The sequence below is a fragment of the Rhinoraja longicauda genome, chromosome 1, assembly GCF_053455715.1.
Source record: "Rhinoraja longicauda isolate Sanriku21f chromosome 1, sRhiLon1.1, whole genome shotgun sequence".
NCBI classification, from domain to species: Eukaryota; Metazoa; Chordata; class Chondrichthyes; order Rajiformes; family Arhynchobatidae; genus Rhinoraja; species Rhinoraja longicauda.
In genome coordinates, this window is record NC_135953.1 from 107,391,299 (window position 1) to 107,415,513 (window position 24,215).

General features: G+C 39.2%; 1 protein-coding gene across 5 annotated transcripts in view; it reads left to right on the forward strand.

The window, feature by feature from the left end:
- hook3 (hook microtubule-tethering protein 3) overlaps window positions 1-24,215 on the forward strand; it is a 62,576-nt gene that overhangs the window by 981 nt on the left and 37,380 nt on the right. For all 5 annotated transcript variants that reach the window (XR_013547563.1, XM_078404172.1, XM_078404190.1 and 2 more), the window contains exons 2-8: window positions 6,901-6,986; window positions 7,448-7,520; window positions 7,655-7,705; window positions 9,251-9,383; window positions 16,619-16,686; window positions 18,840-18,902; window positions 22,961-23,044. Coding sequence is in view for 4 of the 5 variants with exons in the window: in XM_078404172.1 (XP_078260298.1) it covers window positions 6,901-6,986; window positions 7,448-7,520; window positions 7,655-7,705; window positions 9,251-9,383; window positions 16,619-16,686; window positions 18,840-18,902; window positions 22,961-23,044 (558 nt within the window). In the remaining variant the exon portion in view is untranslated. The remainder of the gene's footprint in view (window positions 1-6,900; window positions 6,987-7,447; window positions 7,521-7,654; window positions 7,706-9,250; window positions 9,384-16,618; window positions 16,687-18,839; window positions 18,903-22,960; window positions 23,045-24,215) is intronic.

Here is a 24,215-nt window from a genome sequence, read left to right on the forward strand (position 1 = left end):
ATTGTCTAAGCAGTCTGAGATTTTTTTGTTTTAGATTTTCTACTATGTTTATTTGTAAAAGTTATTTACATCTGACTTTTACCACGAGCATGTATTCCTGTCTGGCCCATTAATTATTTTTAAACGATCTCTTTCAGCTATTCCCTTAAAAAAAAACACATTCTGTACAATGTTTCTTTTGGCTTCAATCTGGAATTTTTCTACCATCCTTGAGTCTTTAATTTCCTTACAGTGTGGAAAAAGGACTTTCGGCCCAACTTGCCCACAGCGGCCAACATGTCCCAGCTACACTAGTCCCACCAGCCTATGCTTGGTCCATAATCCCTCCAAACCTGTCCTATCCATGTACCTGTCTAACTGTTTCTTAAACGATGGGATAGTCCCAGCCTCAACTACCTCCTCCATACACCCACCACCCTTTGTGTGAAAAAGTGACCCCTCGGATTCCTATTAAATCTTTTCCCCTTCACCTTGAACTGATGTCCTTGATTCCCCTACTCTGGGCAAAAGACTCTGGGCATCTACCCGATCTATTGTTCTCATGATTTTGTATACCTCTATATGATCTCCCCTCATTCTCCTGCGCTCCATGGAATAGAGACCCAGCCTACTCAACCTCTCCATATAGCTCACACCCTCTAGCCCTGGCAACATCCTTGTAAATCTTCTCTGAATCCTGTCCTTTCTATATTCTTGTGATCTGAAATGGACATGGTACTCTAAAGTGTGGACTGACCAGATTCTAAATGGATATAATAACAGTAATCATTTTTTTTAAATGTTTGGGTCTTGTGGGCATGGCCAGCATTTTTGAGAAGCTGATGGTACACTGCCAATTTGAACCACTGCAGTCTGCTGGTGAAAGTAATCCCGTTCTGTTTGAGATGGTACGTCTCAGAATTTGATATGTTTCCAAGTCAAGATGGTGTTAACTGGAAGTGCTGGTGATTCTTTGTGCCTGCTACCTTTGTTCTTTTATACAATTGGGATGTGGGTTCGCAAGAGAAAAGCAAAGAAGCCTTGGTGATTTGCTGCATTACATACTGCAGCCACATTTCACTAGAAATGGCTATTTGAACTTTTAAAGTAATGGGAGGGGTACATCAAGGGCTCTACTTTGCATTGAGCATTATTGATTTTGTTGGATATTTTTGGTGCTGAGCTCTTCTAGCCAAGGGGTGTTACACTACTCGACAGTGTGAAAATGCTTGCTGCAGAATATCTATCATTTGACCAGTTCTTGTAATTACTGCGTTTATGTAGTTGATTCAGTTAAGTTTCTGGTGAATAGTGATCTCCTTTGGATTGGTTGACAATAATGCCGCTAATGTTGGAAGTTGTTCAGATCCGATGACATGCAATCTAGAAATAAGCTCTAGCACTTTTCTAACCCTTTTTAATAACTCTACAAACTGCAATACTGCTTCACCTCTTCACATCAATAAATGTGTTGGTAAGAATCTTCCTCTTCTCTCTTTCCCTCCCATTTCAACCTGGTGCTTATTGGTTTACATTAACTTTGATTAAGCAATCTTTCAATTTTAATATTCTCATTTGTTTTCAAATTCCTCCGTGATCTCAGTCCTCCGTAGCTGTAATCTTCAGATCTCCAAAACATCGATGCTCCTATATTTTAGGGTGTTTACCTCTTCATCCTTGAATTTAACCATTCTGCTCTAGATTGTAAATCTGCAAAGTATCTAAAGAATAACACCAGTATCTTCCTTTTGACTCTTAATCAAGTAAAGAATTACCAACAGAATTTGTGTCGTTGACCATAAACACAAATATTAGGATGGAAAAGCAAAAACTTGGTTAAAGAGGTAGGCCTTAGGAGGACTTTGTAGTAGATAGAGAGTTCTAGGAATTGTTGGAGGACCAGTAAGTTGAAGGGATATACCTGATATGTAGCACTGAAAAATTGAGATGTGCAGAGATGTGTTAATTGTAGATCATGATGCTTAAAGGTTTGAAAGGATTTGTAAATTATCATGAGAATTTTGATGATTGCAAACCTACATTGTAATAACATTGTCATAACATTGACGACTGCATCGTTGCTACCTCCTGCACCCATGCAGAACTCACTGACTTCATTAACTTTATTACTAATTTCCATCCCGCACTCGTTCACATGGATCATCTCCGACATCTCCCTACCGTTGCTTGATCTCACGGTCTCCATCACAGGAGACAGACTATTGACTGACATCTATTATACACCCAATGATTCAACAGCTATCTAGACTACACTTCTTCCCACCCTGCTTCCTATAAAGACTCTATCCCCTACTCCCAATTCATCCGTCTATGCCGCATCTGCGCCAAAGATGAGGTATTCCCTCATTCTTTAGGGAATAGGGGTTCCCTTCTTCCATCATAGATGAGGCCCTCACTAGGGTCTCCTCGATATTCCACAGCTCCGCACTTGCTCCCTCTCCCCCCAGTCTCAACAGGGATAGTCCCCCTCGTCCTCGCCTTCCACCCCATCAGCCGTGTCACATAATCCTCTGACATTTTCACCACCTCCAACGGAATCACACCACTAGCCACATCTTCCCATCTCCACCTCTCCGCTTTCCGCAGAGACTTCCCGACACAACTCCCTAGTCAACTCGTCCCTTCCCACCCAAACCACCCCCTCCCCAGGTACTTTCCCCTGCAACCACAGGAGATGCACACCTGTCCCTATACCTCCCCCCTTGACTCTGTCCAAGGACCCTGACAGTCTTTTCAGGTGAGGCAGAGGTTCACTTGCACCCCCTCTAACCTCATTTACTGTATCTGCTGTTCCAGATGTGAACTCTTGTATATCTGCGAGACGAAGCGCAGGCTCGGTGATTGGTTCACTCTACACCTCCGCTTAGTCTCCCTAAACACTTTAATTCCCCGTCCCATTCCCACATTGACCTTTCTGTCCTGGGCCTCCTCCATTGTCAGAGTGAGGCCCAATGCAAATTGGAGGAACAGCACCTCATATTTCGCTTGGGCACCTTACACCCCAGCGTTGTGAACATTCGCTTCTCTAACTTCAAGTAACCCTTGCTTTCCCTCTCTTTCCATCCTGCCCCCTTCCCAGTTCTCCGACCAGTCCTACTGTCTCTGACTCCAGTTTATCTGTTTGTTTTGTTGTTACCTTCTCCCAGCTAACAATGATCTATTCTACATTTTTCTTGATCTCAATTCCCTTTGTCCTATTTTCACACCACACGCCCATATTAACTTTAGTTTTTATTTTCCTTGTTTCTAATCTATTGAACGTTTTACAAACTGTTTTTGTTTCTTGCGTACCTGTTTTCCCATTCCACTTTCCCTTTCCTTATCAATACTTTGGTTCCCTATTAGCCAGGTTCTACAATTTTCTCAATTCCTGTCACTGCTTTTTTTGTCATGTTAAGCCTTCTCCTTTGATCTAATACTATTTTTAACTTCTCTTGACAGCCATAGTTTGATCATGTTTTTATTTTGGCTCAACAGGATATATAATGTACAATTGTGTATTTTATTAAATGTTAGCTATACCTTTATTAATGTCACACCTTTTAATACAGTTTCTTACTCTATCATAAGCAGTGTGGAACTTGTGTCTTTGCTATGTTCTGATTTAAGAACCCAGGTTCAGATGGAACCAAATTACCGTAAATCTTTATGTAGAATTGAGTCAAAGTTCTCTGAAGGCCCCTTAACATATCAGATCATCTGTTAACCCTAATTTACAACACAGTATTTGATCTAAAATTTACTGCATTGTTGGTTCCTCGGGATACTGATGTAGAAGACACATTCCATGTTCTTACACATTCTATGAATAAATTCTCCAGACTATTGCAACTTATAGACTGCACATTCTACATGTAGATTTAAGAAACTTGTAATTGTTGTATTACCGTTGTTACCTAAACATTTAATTTCCTGACTTTCTGCTGGAGCTTTCTGCTCCTTGCTGTTTCTTGGTTCCATCCAAACTAATTCTACTTCTTTCCACCCTTTCCACCCATTTTCTTCTCTTTCCTCCTTTAAGATGTTCATTAGAATTTGACTTTGACCAATCTTTTGGTAATATGCAATCAATCTTAAGTATTTCTGCCTCAGGTTTTATTCGATAATGCTCGTGCAAGTGTTTTGGGAAATTTTGTTGAATATATTGGGCCTTTGAAGGGTAGACAGAAATTCTTTTGGTAAAGCAGAAAACATCTTTCATACAACCAACATGGTCCAAAAGTTGGTTAAGTGGTAATTTCTGTCATAAATAATTGTGGATCATTGCTGTGTTGAGGTAAACTGTAGATGTATGCAAGGATAAATCAATCTTGATGAGATGTGGGTGTGAAGAGTCATTCTCTAAATGCTGAATTTTGCATTTTAGCATTGAGATTATTAAATGACCCAACTCATCATGCTTCTCGTTTTTAATTCTCTTTTTCTTAAAGAGATTTGGGTGTTATTACACCGGCTTAACAAAATAGTTTGTGTCCTACAAATAATTGCAGTCTTGATCATTTGATAGCAGTTATGAAAATAATTATAAGAACAAAGAAAGATGCATTCAGTGTATGTGTCCAATTGCTCTGTAAAAACTGAATCAGTTTTGGGAGAATAATCTCTTCTGTACAGAAAGTTGTAAGTACAATATTGTTACTGGGTGTGATCTCTAGACGCGTTATAATGTTTGATACTAGGGAAATGCATCAAATCACTGCAAAGAATGCAAACGTCAATGGTGCAACAGTAATCTTGTCAGAACAACTGGGGATCAGCTTAAGGACACCATATCCCAACGATTAATAAGGACAATATGTATTGTGTTGTTATTTTACCTGTCCACCAATTCTAATGCAAAATTCTGGTTACCTCCTGAACTCTTATCCAATAGTCTTCCAAACCTTGGTTTCCATTTTTACACCATCTAACCCTACAACGTATGCATTGTCGTCCCTTCTTCACTTCCTTCCACATGACAACATTTCACCCTTCTCCTGCAAATCTCCATTTGCAGGAGAGTAGGATTAGAGTAGGACATTGGCATAATATAATTTCTTTGCATTTTTAGTGTTATTTATTTTTCTAGATCTGACTCAGCATCGATAACATACTTCTATTGGGTTTTTTTTGTGCAGAAAAATGTCCAAAGCCACTTAACAGGAACATTATCAAGTAGCAAAAGATCTTGAACTTAAAATGCTAATACTGGCTCACTTCCCACAGATGCTGCTTAACCTGCTGAGTGTATCCATAATTTTCTGGTTTTATTTCAGATTTCCTTTGTGTACAGTTTTTGTTTGTATTTCCATTATCAAACAAAATTTGACATAGTCCACATGAGATATGAGACAAAGAGATAGCTTTAAGAGTAGAGACACTTGAAGGATTGTATTGAAGGATCGTTCAATGCCGTTGGTGACGTAATGAAATCTGGAATGTTCAGAAGGCCAGAACTGGAATAATGCAGGTTCTGAGAGTTGTAACAATGGAAGATTTCACAGAAATAGGAAGAGTCAAGAGCATGGAGAGATTTGAAATACATGATAACTTTCAAGTATTGCTCAATTGGAAATAAGCACAAGTGGTTTGAGGTGAACATGACTTGTTGCAAGTTAAGACACGAGTAGAAGACTTATGGATGAGCTCATCAAGATTGGGAAATTTGCCAAGAGAGTTTCTGTCTGGAGGTAATAATGATATAGGTGGGGTCGTTCCTACAATTGAGCTGAGGTAATAGTGGAGCCAAGTAATGATACAAGAGGTGGAGAAAAGGTTTTGTAGTGAGATCCCATACTTGTTACAATACTATTACGGCCAGCTTCTCGTCTATCTTATCTTGCTCCAAGCTGCCGTTTTGACATAGGTTAGTTGGAATGATATTTTTTCTTCACGCAAGCAACACAACAACAGAGATCTCCACGACATTTAAATCAGTTAGTCGTTTATTTGAAGTTGCCATATAACATATTGGCATATATCTTGTCATTGACGTTATTGATTAGCTTGGTAAAAATCTATTATCCTACCGTAATCTACGTAACTTATACAAACTGCTAGATCTTATCCCCAGCTCATTCTTACTGATCTCTTGTCAGTAGGCTCTTTAGCCGATTTACATATCGGCAGCTTCTTTTGGCTGAACTTCTATCAGCCGCTTCTTTGCTTGAACTGTTGACCAACGTCGAAGCTGGAGGCCCTTTGGCTCCACCCAGCCCATACGTAAGCATTAACCTCTTAGTGTCCAAAAATACAGAAGGATACAAAGTAATATAATGATATCCAAAATGGCTCCTACAACTCCTTTACCTTATTATAACCTTATGACTCATCTGATTCTTGCGACTTTTTCAGTTCAATCCCACAGTAGCCAAGAAGCAATGAAGTCAGTGCCGTAGGGTTTATGATGCCTACCAAATACAATGACTTTGGTCTTCCCACTATTCAGTTAAGGAGAAATATTTGATCATCACTAGATTTTTGATAAACAGGAAGATAATTTGGAGATCACAGAGCATTCACGTTTGAGTTAGAGCTGAATGTCATGGAGATGGTCATTTAAATGAAATTGATAAGGGTGTAGTTGAGAAGGGACTGAGGATAGATCCTTGTAGAACACAAGGGGTGACTGCTTGGAAGAAAGAAGCAGTTATAATTGTGGAAACAAGGAGTTGCAGATGATGGTTTCCACAAAAGGACACAAAGTACTGATACCCTCTCAATGGGCTGAAGTATATGGAAAACAATGTCAATTTCACAAAGGATAACCAAATTATAATTGTAGAATGTTTATTTGTCTACATTAGAAGTAATATGCCAGTAGGTTAGAAAATACCAAAATATGGGAATTGGTTTATTTTTTCAATTAAAAGTAGAAGAAAAACACATGTTCTTTAAGGATTTCTATTCTTTGCCTTTTAGATTCAGACATTTGGTCTGCAGGTGCCATGCAAGAAAATAGACGATTTGACAAGCGGCGTTGTGATGGCACAGGTTCTACAGAAAATGTAAGTTAAAAATGGAATATATACTTTAAAATTTGTACCAGACCTACCAAAACTATAACCAAATGTATGTAAAAAGGGGATTTGTTGCATAAAGTTATTGCAATTTTTTCAAGATATATTAAACGGTAGAATGAGAAATCCTAAGGTAAAGGTAAGAATGTTATTTGTTCTCAAGTTAGTCTTTTTTTCTGTAACTGAATTTCAAATCTAACACAATAGAACCATGATACATCATTCACTTAGTGTAATGGAGACCACACTGTATCTTCATTTGCTTATCTTGTACTGTGAGACATTTTACTATTCTGTCATGATTTAGTTTTATTTAATTTTAACTATTGAAAAAATTGTAGTATACCTGATCTCAGGTGATGTTTGTAGCTATTAGTCAGAATGAAAATATACTATTTTGCATTTTTCAGATGTTTAGCATATCAAAAATAATTATTTTAAATTTTCAGAGATCAGTCATGGTTTGATGATACTTGGATAAATCGTATCAAGTCAGAAGTTGGGGATAACTGGCGACTAAAGGTTTGTCCTGATTTGTTTCCTCAACTCCTCAACTTCGTGGCCTCCATCCATACCTAAAGACAATTGTTTATGAGACTTGAAGTGCAACATTGGCAGTCTTCCTTGTTATAGCAAATGTAAACTTTTCTTTACAGGTTAGCAATTTGAAGAAAATTTTAAAAGGCATACTGGATTACTATCATGAGGTAAGATAATTTAATTGTAACAAGTTTAGCAATGATCACCACAAATATAATTTGAATTTTGAGTTTCTTAATCAGTAGAAAATGGCCAGCAATAATGTAAAAGGGAACTGATTATCTAAAATCTAAAATATCCTTTAGTATGTGCTTTCATGATTTATAAATCCAGTGAGAGTTTTGCAAAGATTATCACTCTGTTTATAGCTACTCTGTTTATGCTGTTCTCTGATTTTCTGCGATCAGAATGCCATTGTGACCTCTTCTATGTAATTTTCTTCCAGTCATCTGTGAGGTTGCTGGTGAAGCTTTTGTGAACCAAATCTTTCCTTTTACCATAGCAACAGTTGCTATTTTTCAGTTCAGTCAATAGGCATCAGATGGAAGGGAAGTAGATAGTTGCTGTAAAATTCCCTCGTTAAATAATCAAGTATAAACGAAAACCTAAGTAATCCCACATTATTTTAAGATGTTAAAACTCCTGCATGTTTCAGTTAAATGCCCTTGTGTACACACTGACTTGTATTTTGTTATTGGATTTTCTATATGATAAGAGCTTTTTAGGTGTATTTGGACACCCAAAGCTTTTTTTTAATCATCTGGGTGCTGGTGCCACTCTGGCCACTGTGCAGGCTGATGTTTACTCCCATACATATTTTTCAATTGGAGAAAATAGGTGGTCTTTTTCTTAAACTACTGCAGTTTATGAAACAAAGTCCTTTATTATTATTATTTGTAATCTGTCTGCCTCTTTCCATCTCCCATCTGTTACTCTTGGGGAATTCAGAAGGGACATGAAATGCTAGTTTTGAGAATGATGCCCATAATTCAGAAATGAATGAAAACAAAGCACAGAATTACATTTTAGATAATCTTTTCTCATATTACCTTCATAATTGAATTCAGATTTGTTGCTGAGCATTTATTTTGCTTTTAAGATAATTGCTCAGTGTTTTCTTTAAATTTTAAATAATAAATATTCCTTTAAGTATTAAAAAAATGATCAGATTAAACCATTTATACTTGTATTATACATCTGCTTGTTAAGCAGACCCATACCCAAAGGCAGCTGGAAAGTTTGAAGAAATATTGTACCTGAAGAACATAAATTAGAATTGTAATAGTTGCAAATAAAATTACAAATTTTGTACAATTAGCTTTTTTTTCTTTGGGATAAATTTAGGAAATACCTTCAGCCAATAAATGACACTGAGCATCTTAATAATGTACCAACAAATTTCAACTATGCCACACTTATTCCCAGAATGAATTAAAGAAATAAGTTAATGCTTTATTTTCCAGTATATTTCTGTTCTGGAAGTTGATAATGGTATTGTTTTTTTTGTCGTGAGTACAGAGATACTGGGGGGGGGGACCTTTATTTTGTATGCTATCCAGATAAATCATAATGTACATGAATACAAATATACCATACATGAGAACAACAGGTAATGAACCAGAGTGCAAACTATAGTCTTATAATTACAAAGCACAGATAAAAAATTTATACAGCAGACATAAATGATGTGTTTTATTTTAATCTGTTTACAGGTGCTGGGGCAGCAAATTACTGATTTCCCATTGCCAGATGTTAATTTGATAGGAGAACACTCGGATGCAGCAGAACTTGGCCGAATGTTACAACTTATTCTTGGCTGTGCTGTCAACTGTGAGCAGAAACAAGGTAATGTTGGACTAGATTACATGCTGATATCCTGTTTGAGGGCATGTATAGATTGCTCATTGTGTTTCATTCAAGTCAATTTAAGGTTAGGTCCTGGAGACTGGAGAGTAGTTAATGTTGTTTCTTTGTTTAAGGTAGAAGTAGAGAGAATCTAAGGAATAATAGGCTGGTGCTATTGCAGGGGATTATATGGGATAGGATCTACTCGCATTTGGAAGAGAATGGATTAGTTAGGACAGTCAACATGGCTTTATTTGCAGCAGGTCGTGCCTTACCAACTCAATCGTGTTTTTTGAGGAGGTAACAAAGGTGATTGATGAGATTAAAGCAGTGGATGTTATCCTCATGAATCTTAGTAAAGCATTTGATGAAGACCCTGATGGTAGGCTGATCCAGTAGATTAAAATGCGAGGGATTAGCAGTGACTTAGTCGTGTAGATTGAGAACTTCCTGACTGATAGAAGACAGGAATGTGGGGTGGGACAATATTCAGGCTGGACGTCTGTGACCATATAAAAATATATTACTGACTTGAACTCAAATGTAGATGGGTTAGTTAGTAACTTTGCAGATGACTTCAAGATTGCTGGGGCCGTGAACTGTGAGGAAGGCAGTCAAATTATACAGCGGAATGCGGATAGGTCACAAAAATGGGTGGAGAAATGGTAGCTGGAGTTTAATCAGAGCAATTGTGATGCACACTTTGGGAGGTTGAATATAGGGCAAAATATACAGTTAAAGGCAAGACCCTTAACAGCATTGATATACAGAGGGATCTTGGGGTCCAAATCCATAACTCCCTCTAAGTGGCAACGCTTAGATAGTGATTTAAAAAAAAAAAGGATAATGGTATGTTTGCCTTCATTACTTAGGACATTGAGTATAAAAGGCGTGGTGCATAAGACTTTGGTTAGGTCGCATTTGGAGTATTGCGTGCAGTTGTGGTCATCCCATTATAAGAAGGACATGGAGACTTTGGACAGGGTGTAGAGGAGATTTACAGAATGGTGCCTGGATTAAGGGATTTTAGCTATAGGGCAAGGTTGGACAGATTTGGATTGCTTTCTGTGGAACGCCGGAAGTTATGGGGACAACTGACAGAAGTACATGGCATTATGAGAAGCATCGATAGGGTATATAGTCAGAATTGTTATCCCAGGATGGAAATATCAAATACTATAAGGCATAGCTGAATGGTTTTAAGTACAAAGGAGATGTTGGGGCAGGTTTTTTACATAATGGTTGGTGAGTGTCTGGAATGTGCTGCCAAATGTGATGGTGGCATTTAAGAGACTTTTAGATAAGCACATGAATATGGAAGGATATGGATTATGTGTACACATTGTTCCTGTGCTGCATTGTGCTGTTCTATGTACTATGTTACCGTCATATTTACAAGGACAATAAGGTACAGTTACAATAAAAATCAGCTACAATGATTGTTCAGCAAAGAGCAAAATCTGGTTATGAAATATATTAGAATATCAGAGGATATGATGTCATAAAAATATAGAAAATTCAGCCCTTTGAGCCAGCACTACCATTTAATGTGATCATGGCTGATCATCCACAATCAGTACCCCGTTCCTGCCTTTTCCCCATATCCCTTGATTCCTCTAGCCCTAAGAGCTCTATCTAAATCTCTTTTGAATGCATCCAGTGAATCGGCCTCCACTGCCTTCTGAGGCAGAGAATTACACAAATTCACAACTCTGGGTGAAAAAGTTTTTCCTCATCTCAATTCTAAATGGTCTACCCCTTATTCTTAAATTGCGGCCCCTGGTTCTGGACTCCCCCAACATTGGAACATGTTTCCTGCATTTAGCTTGTCCAATCCCTTAATCATTTTATATGTTTCTATAAGATCCCTTCTCATCCTTCTAAATTCCAGTGAATACAAGCCCAAACGTTCTATTCTTTCATCATTGACAGTCCCGCCATCCCGGGAATTAACCTCGTGACCCTACGCTGCACTCCTTCAATAGCAAGAATGTCCTTCCTCAAATTAGGAGACCAAAACTGCACATAATAAATACTCCAGGTGTGGTCTGACCAGGGCCCTGTACAACTGCAGAAGGACCTCTTTGCTCCTTTATTCAATTCTTCTGTTTTTAAGGCCAACATGCCATTAGCTTTCTTCACTACCTGCTGTACCTGCATGCTTACATTTCAACGACTGATGTACAAGCACATCCAGGTCAACTGCACTTCCCCTTTTCCTAAACTGACATAATTCCGATAATAATCTGCCATCTTGTTCTTGCCTCCTCATTGCAGCTCACACTGACACCAATTTTTGTGTCGTCCGCAAACTTAGAGAAGTTACAGTTAATTCCCTCGCTTAAATTGTTAATATATATTGTAAACAACTGGGGTCTCAGCACTGAGCCTTGCGGCACCCCACTTGCCACTGCCTGCAATTCTGAAAAGGACCTGATAATTCCTACTCTTTGCTTCCTGTCTGCCTACCAGTTCTCTATCCATGTCAATACCATGTGATCTAATTCTGCACACTAATCTCTTGTGTGGGACCTTGTCAAATGTTTTTGAAAGTCCAGATACACCACATCCACTGGCTCTCCCTTATCCATTCTACTTGTTACATCCTCAAAAAATTCCAAAAGATTGGTCAAGCATGATTTCCCCTTCACAAATCCATGCTGACTTTGTCCGAACCCGTCACTGCTTTCCAAATGCGCTGCTATACCATCTTTTATGATCGACTCCAGCATCTTCCCCACTACCGATGTAAGGTTAACTGGTCTATAATTCCCTGTTTTCTCTCTCCCTCCTTTCTTAAAAAGTGGAGTTACATTGGTTACCCTCCAGTCCACAGGAACTGATCCATAGTCGAGAGAACATTGGAAAATGATCGCCAGTGCACCCACGGTTTCTAGGGCCACCTCCTTAAGTACTCTGGGATGCAGACCATCAGGCCCTGGGGATTTATCTGCCTTCAGTCCCAACCATTTCCTGACTAATGTGGATTCCCTTCAGTTCCTCCCTACCACTAGATCTTCGGTCCCCTAGTATTTCCGGGAGATTGTGTCTTCCTCAGTGAAGACAAAACCAAAGTACTCGTTTAACTGTTCTGCCATTTCCTTGTTTCCCATTATAAATTCATCTGTCTGGAAGGGACCTACATTCATCTTCACTAATCATTTCCTTTTTACATACCTACAGAAACTTTTACAGTCAGTTTTTATATTCCCTGCAAGCTTTTCTTCATGCTCCTTTTTTTTCCCCCTCTTAATTAACCCCCTTGTCTGCCTCTGAGTTCTAAATTTTTCCCAGTCCTCTGGTTTGCTGTTTCTTCTGGCCAATTTATATGGCTCTCTTCCTTGGATTTAACACTATCCTTGACTTCCCTCGTTAGCCACGGTTGAGCCACCTACCCAGTTTTATTTTTTTCGCCAGACAGGGATGAACAATTTCTGTAGTTCATCCATGCAGTCTTTAAATCTTTTCCATTGCATCTCCACTGTCAACCCTTCAAGTATAATTTGCAAGTCTATCCTAGTCAATTCCCACCTCATACCTTAAGTCTCCTTTATCCAAGTTCGGGTCTCTAGTCTCTGAATTAAATGTGTCACTCCATCCTAATGCAGAATTCCATCATATTATGGTCACTGTTGCCCAAGGGGCCTTGCACAACAAGATCTCTAACTAATCCTTCCTCATTACACAATACTCAGTCTAATATGGCCTGCCCTCTAGTCGGTTCCTCTGCATATTGGTTTAAAAACCCATCCCGTATACATTCCAGGAAATCATCCTCCTCAGCGCTGTTACCAATTTGGTTGGCCCAATCGAGATGTAGATTAAAGTCACCCATGATAACCGCTGTATCTTTGCTTCACGCATCCCTAATTTCCTGCTTGATGCTATCCTCAACCTCCCTACTGCTGGTTGGTGGTCTGTATACAACTCCAACAAGCGTTTTCTGCCCTTGGCTATGCAGTTCTACCCATATCGATGCTACAGCATCCAAGCTAATGTCTCTCCTTGCTATTGCAGTAATCTCTTTTACCAGCAATGCCGCCCCACCTCCTCTTCCTTTCTGTCTATCCTTCCTGAATATCGAATACCCCTGCATGTTTAGCTCCCAGCCTTGGTCACCTTGGAGGCATGTCACTGTAAATTCCAACTATATCATATTCCTTAACTACTAACTGCGCATTTAATTCATCCACCTTATTTCGAATGCTCCTTGCATTAAAGCACAAAGCTTTCAGGTTAGTTTTTCTTATCTCCCTTCTACCTTTTGCTTCTGTCCTCCTTTTGTGGCCCTCTGGCACCTTGCATTGCGTCCCATCCCCCTGCCCTGTTTAAACTTGACTTTTCCTATACTCTTTTTCCCGTTAGCTGCATGGATACGCTTCCACATTGTTGACTCCCTCCCCTCCATGTTTTAGTTGAAACAGGGCTAGGGGATGGGATGCAATGCTTAAACATTTTAGGTTTTAAGTACTAGCAAACCTGCCTGCCAGAATGTCAGCCCCCTTCCAATTAAGGTGCAACCCTTCCCTTTTGTACAGGTCACCCCTGCCGCAGAAGTGATTCCAGTGATCTAGAAATCTAAATCCCTGCCCCCTGCACCAACTCTTCAGCCACACGTTCAGATCCCCTATCTCCCTGTTCCTACCCTCACTAGCATGAGGTACTGGAAGCAACCCAGAGATAACCACCGTAGAAGTCCTGCTTTTCAGCCTCCTGCCTGGTTCTTTATATTCATGTTGCAGAACCTCCTTCCTCTTCTTACCCATGTCATTTGTGCCTACATGCACAACTACTTGAGAACATCCTCGAGAGGGAAGGGGAGCAGCAGGAAATACTTCCCTCTCGAGGATGTTCTGAAGTCGATCTGAGATGTCTTGGACCCTGGCACCTGGGAAGCAACACACCATCCTTGTGTCTCACCTGTCGCCACAGAATCTCCTGTCCTTACCTCGGACAATGGAGTTACCCACCACTATGGCTCTGCCTGACGTCGGTCTCACTGGTCGAGTCTCAGTGCTAGGATCCGAGTCACAGATCTGTCCGCTGCTCGGACTGGAAGCGTCATCTGCCCCAGTAGCTCCCAAGAGCGTGTACCTGTTCACAAGAGGTACTTCCACTGAGGTGTCCTGCACTCGCTTCATCCCCTTTCTTTCTGTCTCTACCTGTTGCACCTCCTGCACTCTTGGAGTGACGACCTGTCTATAGGTTCTGTCCAAGAAGCTTTCGGTGTCCTGGATGGACCACAGGTCATCCAGCTGCTGCTCTACTTCCCTAACTCGGTCCCCTAAGGAGCTGCATCTGGATAGTGGCACAGTTCCCACAGGTGTAGTGGTCAGTGACACCAGCAGTGCTCCTGACTTCCCACATCCTGCAACAAATGCACTGCAATAACATTCCTGCCATCAGTTTAAATATTTAAATTAAATTAAACATGCAACCAATTCAAGTGTAGCCTCCTTGCCTCAGCCTCCTCACCAAAGACTCTTGAGCCAAAGACTCTCACTTCACCTCACCAAGGCACTTCCCCTCAACAAGACCACTCCCAACAGGCCGCTCTACTGGGCCTGAATTAAATTTTATCTAATCAAGTCAACTATCCACACAAATAATTAGGATGTCTCAACCAATCCACTCACTCGCTGGTCTGGCTGCTGCTCCTCTATGACCTTCAAGGTAATTGCCCCGGGCTGACTCTTGGCGCTCTTTTTAAACCACCCGAACTTTACTCACCTCGGAGAAAGCCAACCTTCAGCCAATCCACTCACTCGCTGGTAGTTTCGAATTTAAAATGGGAAAATTTTGATTCTTCCAAAAAATTTAAAGCATACACGAAGAAAGCAGGGGAATGAGGCATGTTGATTGTTTGAAGGGAGCAGGCAAAATGGGTGAATAACCTCTGCATGTAAAACTACCAGATTCATCGGTCTGTTTTCCCGATAAGCTACTTTTTAAGCAACGGTTACTATTCTCATCTCATATCCCCAGTGTTGCTGGAGTTGATTGGCATCAAATGTCAAGTGGATATAGTAATTTTCACAGTAATAAAGGTACATGCCTAATGATCTATTCCTCGTGGTGTTAACTGAGGGAAGATATTTGTCTAGAGTATTAGAATATTGAATTAACTATTGCTAGTTACTAACCAAAAGTAAACAAAGAGTTTTCATATCTCAATTTTTCTTATGACACAGAAAGAACTCATTCAGCCGATAAACTTTGTTGGCTGTCAGTGCATTCCCATCACTCCCAATACCCCCTTATTTTCTCTTTAATCAATTCTCTCCCCTGTTGTTTGCCCACAAGAGGAACAATTTACAGGAGCCAACTAACCCATCAGCACATCCAGGAACCAGAGCACTTGGATAAAACCCATGTGGTCACAAGAAGAATGTGCAAACTGCACATAGATATTATGTGTCATGATTGATCTGGGCTTCCTGGTGCTGCGCCCCACTATTTATTCCAAATTATACTTTATGTTCTTTCAGTTACAGCTTAAAGACGTCAGCCTAATTCTTAGTATTAGAAGGAACTGCAGATGCTGGTTTGAACTGAAGATAGTCTCAAAAAGCTGGAGTTACTCGGAGGGACAGGCAGCATCTCTGGAGAGAAGGAATGGATGATGTTTCAGGTCGAGACCCTTCAGACTCTAAAGAAGGGTCTCGACTTGAAATGCCACCCATTCCTCTCCAGAGATGCTGCCTGTCCTGCTGAGTTACTCCAGCTTTTTGTGACTATCTTCAGCCTTATTCTTGGGTGTTTAACCTGCAAATTTGAAATAGCAGAATCTCCTGAGGAGGTCCTTGGTTTCCTTAATATCTGTGCAAAGCAAAGGAAAATGCTGCCAATGGGAAAGTCTTCCCATAGATCTGGCCTAACCTACTTACTTCCATACTGCTTGAAAGCATTGTTTTCAGTTTATGACGTGTGTCAATGTTTTCAAGAATTATTTAACACACAATATTAACACACAATATTGAAAATATTTTCCTTCAGTTTGTGCTATTGTCGTGTTGCCTGGTGGAAAGTTGTCTAAGATTGAAAAAATTGTAAAATCTAAAGAATTTTCTTCAGCTTCTCTTCAGCTTTTCTATTCTTTTGTACAACATGAAAAATATGTTCAGGAGCCAGATTGAAGATTTGGTTCAACTACATGACAGAAAACCTGTGTATTTATTACGCATAATTGTGTGTTACATTTATAATCAGTTAAGAAGGACATTTTTATTTTTCAGAACAAATACAAACAATCATGGTGATGGAAGAATCTGTTCAGCATGTTGTCATGGCAGCCATTCAGGAGGTATGTTGTACATGTATGTCTCTTGCATTTAAATTATCAAGTGTTTCTTGCTGCCATGCTGCACTCCTTTTGCACTGTTGAAGGTTGGTTAATTTAAATGCTACTTAAGGCAGTTTTTAGCTATGGGCACACTGCGGTTCTCACACAGCTGAAAATGCAATTTCAACTGATGGTTTGAAAGGATTTAACTTTCTTGACTGCTATATTGATTACAAATTGTTATTGTCTCTTGGGAATTATTTCCTGACTTTTAAAGCTGCCAATATTGTAAAAACACCTCCCCAGATTATTCTGTCCTTGCAAACTTTATATTTATTTCTAGTCTACAAATCTACTCTTGAAGGCATCAGCACCCTGTAAATCCAAGCTCATCTCTAATGTAACTTACTATTTGAATCACTTTTCATGTCACCAAAATTATGAGCAAAACTTTTGGTCTAGTACACAATTTCTCAGTACCTTCTCAACCTTTAATGCAGTCTACCACAGTATTTTCCTCTAAAGCTACTCATTTTCTGACCAGATGGAATGTGTTACTCATTGCCCTTGTTATTCATTCCATCATGGCAATATAATTTCTTGTTTTGTTTTTTCCTTTCTTCTCCATGGCATTTTCTTGCGTGCCCTTTGACAACATCCATTTGCTGAGGACCACTTTCCATACAAACATCAGAGCCATAAGACTGATACAGACTTTGCACATCATCTACAGCCGTTTATCTTTCAGTTATATATTTCTATTACAAAGATTGCCTACTTGTCCTCCTTTGCATTTATTTTCTCCTTCATCTTTGACTACATTTACCTTAGATGTCATTGTCCCACCAGACTTGGAATTCTCTGCCTCAGAAGGCAGTGGAGGCCAATTCTCTGAATGCATTCAAGAGAGAGCTAGATAGAGCTCTTGAGGATAGTGGAGTCATGGGGTATGGCGAGAAGGCAGGAACGGGGTACTGATTGAGAATGATCAGCCATGATCACATTGAATGGTGGTGCTGGATCGAAGGGCCGAATGGCCTACTCCTGCACCTATTGTCGAAAAATAGGAGGTACAAAAGGAAAGAGACAGTGTGCAGAATATAGTCTTAACGTTTTACATTTAAAAATATCTATAATTAAATAATTTCCAGGGTGGCTAAATGCATTTTGGAATCAGAAGTGGGAGCCTCATTTCCATGACTTGAATCTCAACCTGGCAACTTCTTGTGAATTGGGTAATTGTTTTTTTGGGTTAAATTTTATAACACAAACATATCTCAACCCAGGGAGAATGTTAAAGAGCTCCAACTTTAATTTGGAAAAGAGAACAGTTCTTCCCAGAAATGAAGCAAATGATAAGCTCTCAGTTTCATAGCTTATCATTTGCTTCATTGGCTACTGCGGTGCTTTCCATGTTGAAATTGGTTGCAATGGTGTAAAAGCAATGATATTCTTAAGTATTCCAAAGACTATGAATGATGTGGAAAATTCCAAAACAAAAGCAAAACCTACAACAGGGAATAATTGGTCCACTGACCACACAAGTATTTCCTATCTATCTATATACTAAAACTCTTGTTTGTTTGTTTATTCCTGAACTACAGTCAAAACGGTACACGATAGTACGACAATTTTAGGCCCACCTTACTCAACGTCGTCCTTTTGGTGCTAATGGAAGGTTTCATTGAAATCGGTTATATTTTTTAAGTCATTCACATTTAAAAGTTTAAATCTATTTCCTGGGGGGGGAGGGGATAAGGGGGGTTGAGGGGGATGGAGGGGAGGGGGGGGGGAGGAGAGGATGTTGCACCAATGCAGGAGAGGTTTGGGCCCAACGGGTCCACTGGTCTAGTATTTTATAAAATCAGATGGCTATAAGTTGCATCAAATAGCACCCTATTTTTGTGTGCTGTGCAATCTAACATCAATGAAAAATCAAGCAATTGAAATGAAACAATTTCCTATGAGTTGGGTAGTCTGTGAATTTTCATCCTGCTCCTCTTGATTTCTAGAGCTCAAGAAGGTGTACATATGTCCTCGCAAAGGCTCTGAAGTTAAATTGTCTACTTACTTTAACCCTTTTAGATGGGAACAGTTTGAGATTTTTGTTTTACTTGCAATTGATTGATTAATTTACTTAATTTTTAACAATTCAATTTGCATTTTGTTTACAGCTCATGAGTAAAGAAACACCAGCATCAATTGGGAATGATGCATATCTGGATCTTGATCGACAGGTAGGAGCACAGAAATAGGATTAGCCAGTCATCGTCCAATTAATCTTGCAATTAGATTGTGACTAATTCTGTACCTCAACTCATTTTATCAGTTTTTGTTCCATATTGCTTTATACCTATTACAACAACAAAATCTGCAATTGCCCCAGTGCACACTATATTTTAATGAGATGGCTTAAGACGTCTTCTTCTTTGTGTAAATTAGTTATTCACAATTTTTGGCCAACATTCCAGTAGCCACCATTCCAGTACATTATGAACTAACCTGTTAGTATTTCTGTGCACCCATACTTAATCCCTTTGCTCTTCACAATTCCCCAATATGAAGAAAATATCCATCTGCCTCTCACAGTAAAAACAACCTCTAATTTTCATTAATTCGAGTTTAATTAAGGAAACTGGTTGTGATTTTTGTAACTTGAAATAAATAAAGTAGGAACTAGATAGGTTCTATAACAATTTCACAAGGACATATTACATTTCCTCAGATGCGATGAACTATGCTAACCTAAAGTATTTGTGGCAGCTAGAGAAAACGTCCAGTGGAAGAAAAATTAAATAGAATTTAGGGTTCTATAATCAGAAGGAGAAAGCAGAAATCTTGGAGATGATTAAGTGCTAAAGCCAAACAGCTTTTTGAATCATAAAATGCAGGAACTAAAATTGCATATTGGAGAAAAGACCAGGTGAATTTAAATGCAAATATTCAAACTTTCTAAAGAGCCTACATCCTTTTCTACATCCCTTTTTCACATAGTTAAAGCATTTACCAGGCAAAGCTTTCAGAAGCCGTATGAAGTAGGGAAATAAAAAATATTGTGAGATACATCTAAGTACATGGGTTCTTGTAACATTAAGATGAGGTTTGATAAATTCCTCTTAGGTGCACAAAGAAAATACTTAACAATGGATTTGGATATCACCAAAACCGCACAAATATCTATGCATTCAAATTCTACTAGGTAATTGATTCTGTTGTGTATTCTGTGTTCCCTCGACCATAGTTTGTCTTCTCTAATTAGTCTGAAGATGTCTTGAATCCACTCTGTCTCATTTAGTTACTGGGCCTGCATTTTATAAAAAATAATTTGTGTAACAAGTCACAATTATATTACTCTGTTATTCTCTGTGCCTGTTTAATTGTTTCTGTTTCCCCAGTGTTGTTTTTGTATTCCTTTCCTATTGCATTCTTCCTGGAGATCTTCGATCTTCTGACAATTGCTCATAGCCTCTTGACTCTGCCAACTTAATGACTTTGGTCCGGTTTCTCTTTGCAGCCTTTTTCAATAACAAACAGGGAACTGAACTGATTTGTGTTAATTAGTGCTGTGTAGGCCATTTTACAAAGAGATATTTACACATCTCAATTTTGCAGCAGCTCCTAATGCAATTGCAAGACCAAACATTCATACGGTCTGTGTATTAACTACAGAATTCTTTAACCCTTAAATCACTTTGCGAAACTTTCCATCGTGTTTTATGATTATAATTTTACTATATTTACAAATAAAAGATTAAGAATGGTTTATTTAGTACCACTGCCCCACCTCAAAGTTCAAGTATTATAATACAAAATCTTCACCTTTTTAGTCTATTAGTAGATGTGCTGTTTGTAGGCTACAAGGCAGTTAATTCAGTCAAAATGTACCGTTCATTTTCACTTAACATCATCACTACAGTAAATAATTTCAAATTTTGGTACGGATCGACAAAGGCATCGAATACCATTAATTTCACATGCAGTTTTCAAATAGATCACATAGGGGAACATGAATATCAGTAGGCTGATCATTAGCAATAACTATATGGCTGCTAATGCTTGGGAGGTAATCCTAATGATGTATGTACTTCATTGTCTGTGCTAATATCCCACCATTTAGACTCTGGATATCATCAGTTTCCCTCTGCCTTTCTACGTCAGAGGGTAAATAAGTACTTTCCTGATTGGTTTGATGTTTAGGTGGAGGTAAAATATCCTAACCAAGTTTGTGAATGCATTATCTTGGTTCTCCTTCAAATCACCTTATTCATGTTCAGAATTACCACCTCGATTGTAAATATTCATAATATCTCTGGTCTCACACTGAACATTCATAGGTGTGTGAAACAAAAGTACTTCTGATGATTCGTCACTCTTTCACACAATGTTGATGACTTGCTTGTTTGGTATTGACACATGATCCTTATTGGCAAGATGAATGGGTTTCATGGATTATGTCATGGAGGCATTAAGAATCTAAATTCAAAGGGTGAATTGTTGCATATATGTTTCTCCCTATATTATATCAATATGTTCTATTCTATATATGGGTTTGATTTCTAAGTGGGGAGTGACTAAGAGTCATTGTTTGCACATGGGTTAACACTTTACTCAGTCTAATCTGTAAGAACGTATAAGCTTCTTTTATGGCCCCAAGTTAATACCTAGATATGGTGTTTTGGTATTGTACTAATGCACCCAGTTGTTCACTATCTATCCTAATTCTTAATGTGGAACTGCATATCTTCTCTAGCATGGTCTACCAACTGGGAACCATGATGACACATGACATTTCTAGCCTCGTTTACTGGTCCAACATTTGTGGTCCTAGCATATATCTCTAATGATTTAATAAAGTAATGATTTAATGAAGATAAGTGGTCATTATTGATTCTCCCTAAGGTTCTTATTGTTCTGCCTCACTATCTATTTTAGGCAGAGCATTAAATCCCCTGCTTCTCATCTAGGTCAGCTGAATGCACACAACTTACCAATGACATCCCTGTATTTAATGACCTTATGGCATCATTAATCTGATCTCCCTTTTGCCTCCTTTTCTACTGTCATTGTCCATTGTTTGGATCTTTGTAAGTTCTTCGTTAGTGCTCTGAGTTTTATCAAACCGATTGGTTGCCTGATCTCCCATGGCAGATGTTGATGCCATGTCTATGTCCTGGGCAAGCTCCATAAGAGCAGTTTGCTCAATGTACTAAATATACTTTGAAATATACTAAAGATAAAGCATCTTCATCATTAGAATCAAAGCTCGACTGTGATTTGGGCTGCTGTTTTTGATGGCACAAGGTTCTGTGTAAGATTTCCAGGGGTGTAGGAGATTTGAGCCTTGGGTGAAGTTATCTCGGCTTTTGCAGATGCCAGTTCCTATCCCTCTAGCTGCAGCAATCCACAGATGCTGTATGCTGATCCCTAGCTCTATTTGCCCACAAACTTATGATTGGTGACAATCACAATGTGGTGGTAGTCTCTGTAAAAAGAATAATGCTACTTACTCTACTTTCATCACTAGTCCCAAGGTAGTCAAGTCACCCTTTCTTTCAGAGATATGGCAGAATTATTAATGTTTCAAAATAGCTCCCATGAGCATCTGCCAACTGCTCTTCTAGCTATTGAAAACATGAATGTGGTCTCTGGAATAGATTATTTAATTGCCACATCACAGCCAACATAAATTGTTGCTGTACTAATACCTATTTATAATAGGAAAGTACAGAGATCCTGATCTTGGCGTTTGGAGATGAGTTTGGAGGAATTATAGTTTTAAACACCAAGCAGTAGTCAAACACCAATAGTCAAACTGTGTGGGTTCAGAGCAGAGTGGAGAACCAGTGAAATAGCACCTGCTGTTGACTGTTATGATGATTGGCAAGTTGAAGCAGATCCCGATTATTTCTCAGGCAGTAGTTGATTCACGCCATTACCAACCTCTTGATGCACTTCATTCCAGTGGATGTAAGTGCTGCTGAATGGTAGTCATTGAGGCAGATCACCATGCTATTCTTGGCATAGTAGAACTGAGCTGTCTGAAGTGTCTTGAGCGATATTTATATCTTAACTAAATGCCAAAACAAATTATTTGTCTATTATTATTACCTCAACTCTAAGGGTTTGAGTCTGAGACAGAAAACTAGAAACATTCGTACATGGAGAAGTTCTTTGTGGCATACATATATATATTTTGCAGGGTTACAAGGTTCATCCTTGGATTACCCATACAGAAATAGCCATTGGTCTCTATATCTAGGAACATAAATAAGACTTTTGCCATTTCTACTTCCAGTTGAAGAAAACAACTGAAGAGCTCAATGAAGCATTGGCAGCAAAGGAGGAGATTTCACAAAGATGCCATGAACTGGATATGCAGGTATGTCTGAAACATTCAATTAGCCTATTTGTATGACTTTGCTCTGGAATTGATAGTATCTTCAATTGGCACACATTATGAGACCCGGTTTAACATCATATTTCAGTAAGTCCATTGTTCTTAAAACTGCAACAGCTCAGGCAGGTCCCTCGCCACTATTTTCAAGAGCAGGGATGGATAATTAAAGTGGCCCAGTTCACATCAGCTTCCTGGGAATAGGTTTAAAAAAAATACGTTTCATAAAGTGTACCCAGAACAACATTAATAATTTTGGTATTGGTTTTTTATTGTCATATGTACTGAGATAAGGTGACACAGCAGTAGTAACCCTCTGGCTAAAGAAATTCCTCCTCAATAGACAATAGACAATAGGTGCAGGAGTAGGCCATTCAGCCCTTCGAGCCACCACCGCCATTCAATGCGATCATGGCTGATCACTCTCAATCAGTACCCCGTTCCTGCCTTCTCCCCATACCCCCTCACTCCGCTATCCTTAAGAGCTCTATCCAGCTCTCTCTTGAAAGCATCCACCGAACTGGCCTCCACTGCCTTCTGAGGAAGAGAATTCCACACCTTCACCACTCTTTGACTGAAAAAGTTCTTCCTCATCTCCGTTCTAAATGGCCTACCCCTTATTCTTAAACTGTGGCCCCTTGTTCAAACCTGATTGAACCCAAAGTTGTATATCAGATCATAGTGCTGCAAGATTAGGAACTAGATACAAGCATCATTCGTGTGAGAATTCTGACCGTGTCAAGCATTCAGATGAAGTACATATGCGTCACTAGAAATTTCCTTGAGCAGAGTGATGTTGAGCTGGGGCATTAGTGGATCACATTCCTCTGTTAAAGTTATGGAGATGATATCATTTATAGCCCATGAAATCATTTTGGTGTCATGGGTGGGAAAGCTATATTTGCTATTCTGGATTCTCCCCTTTAACTTGCCAAATTAAACAAACAAACGCCCTTTGCCTGCTCATGATCCATATCCCTCCATTCTGTAGTTCATGTGCCTATCCAAATGCCTCTTAAACATCATTATCTTGTCTGCATCAACCTTCATCTCCCCTCCCTCTCCCCCACCCACTGCTTCCCCCACACGAAACATCTGACAGTGCATTCCAGGCACCTCTGGAATCTGTGGATGAAAAAAAAACTTCCCATGCACA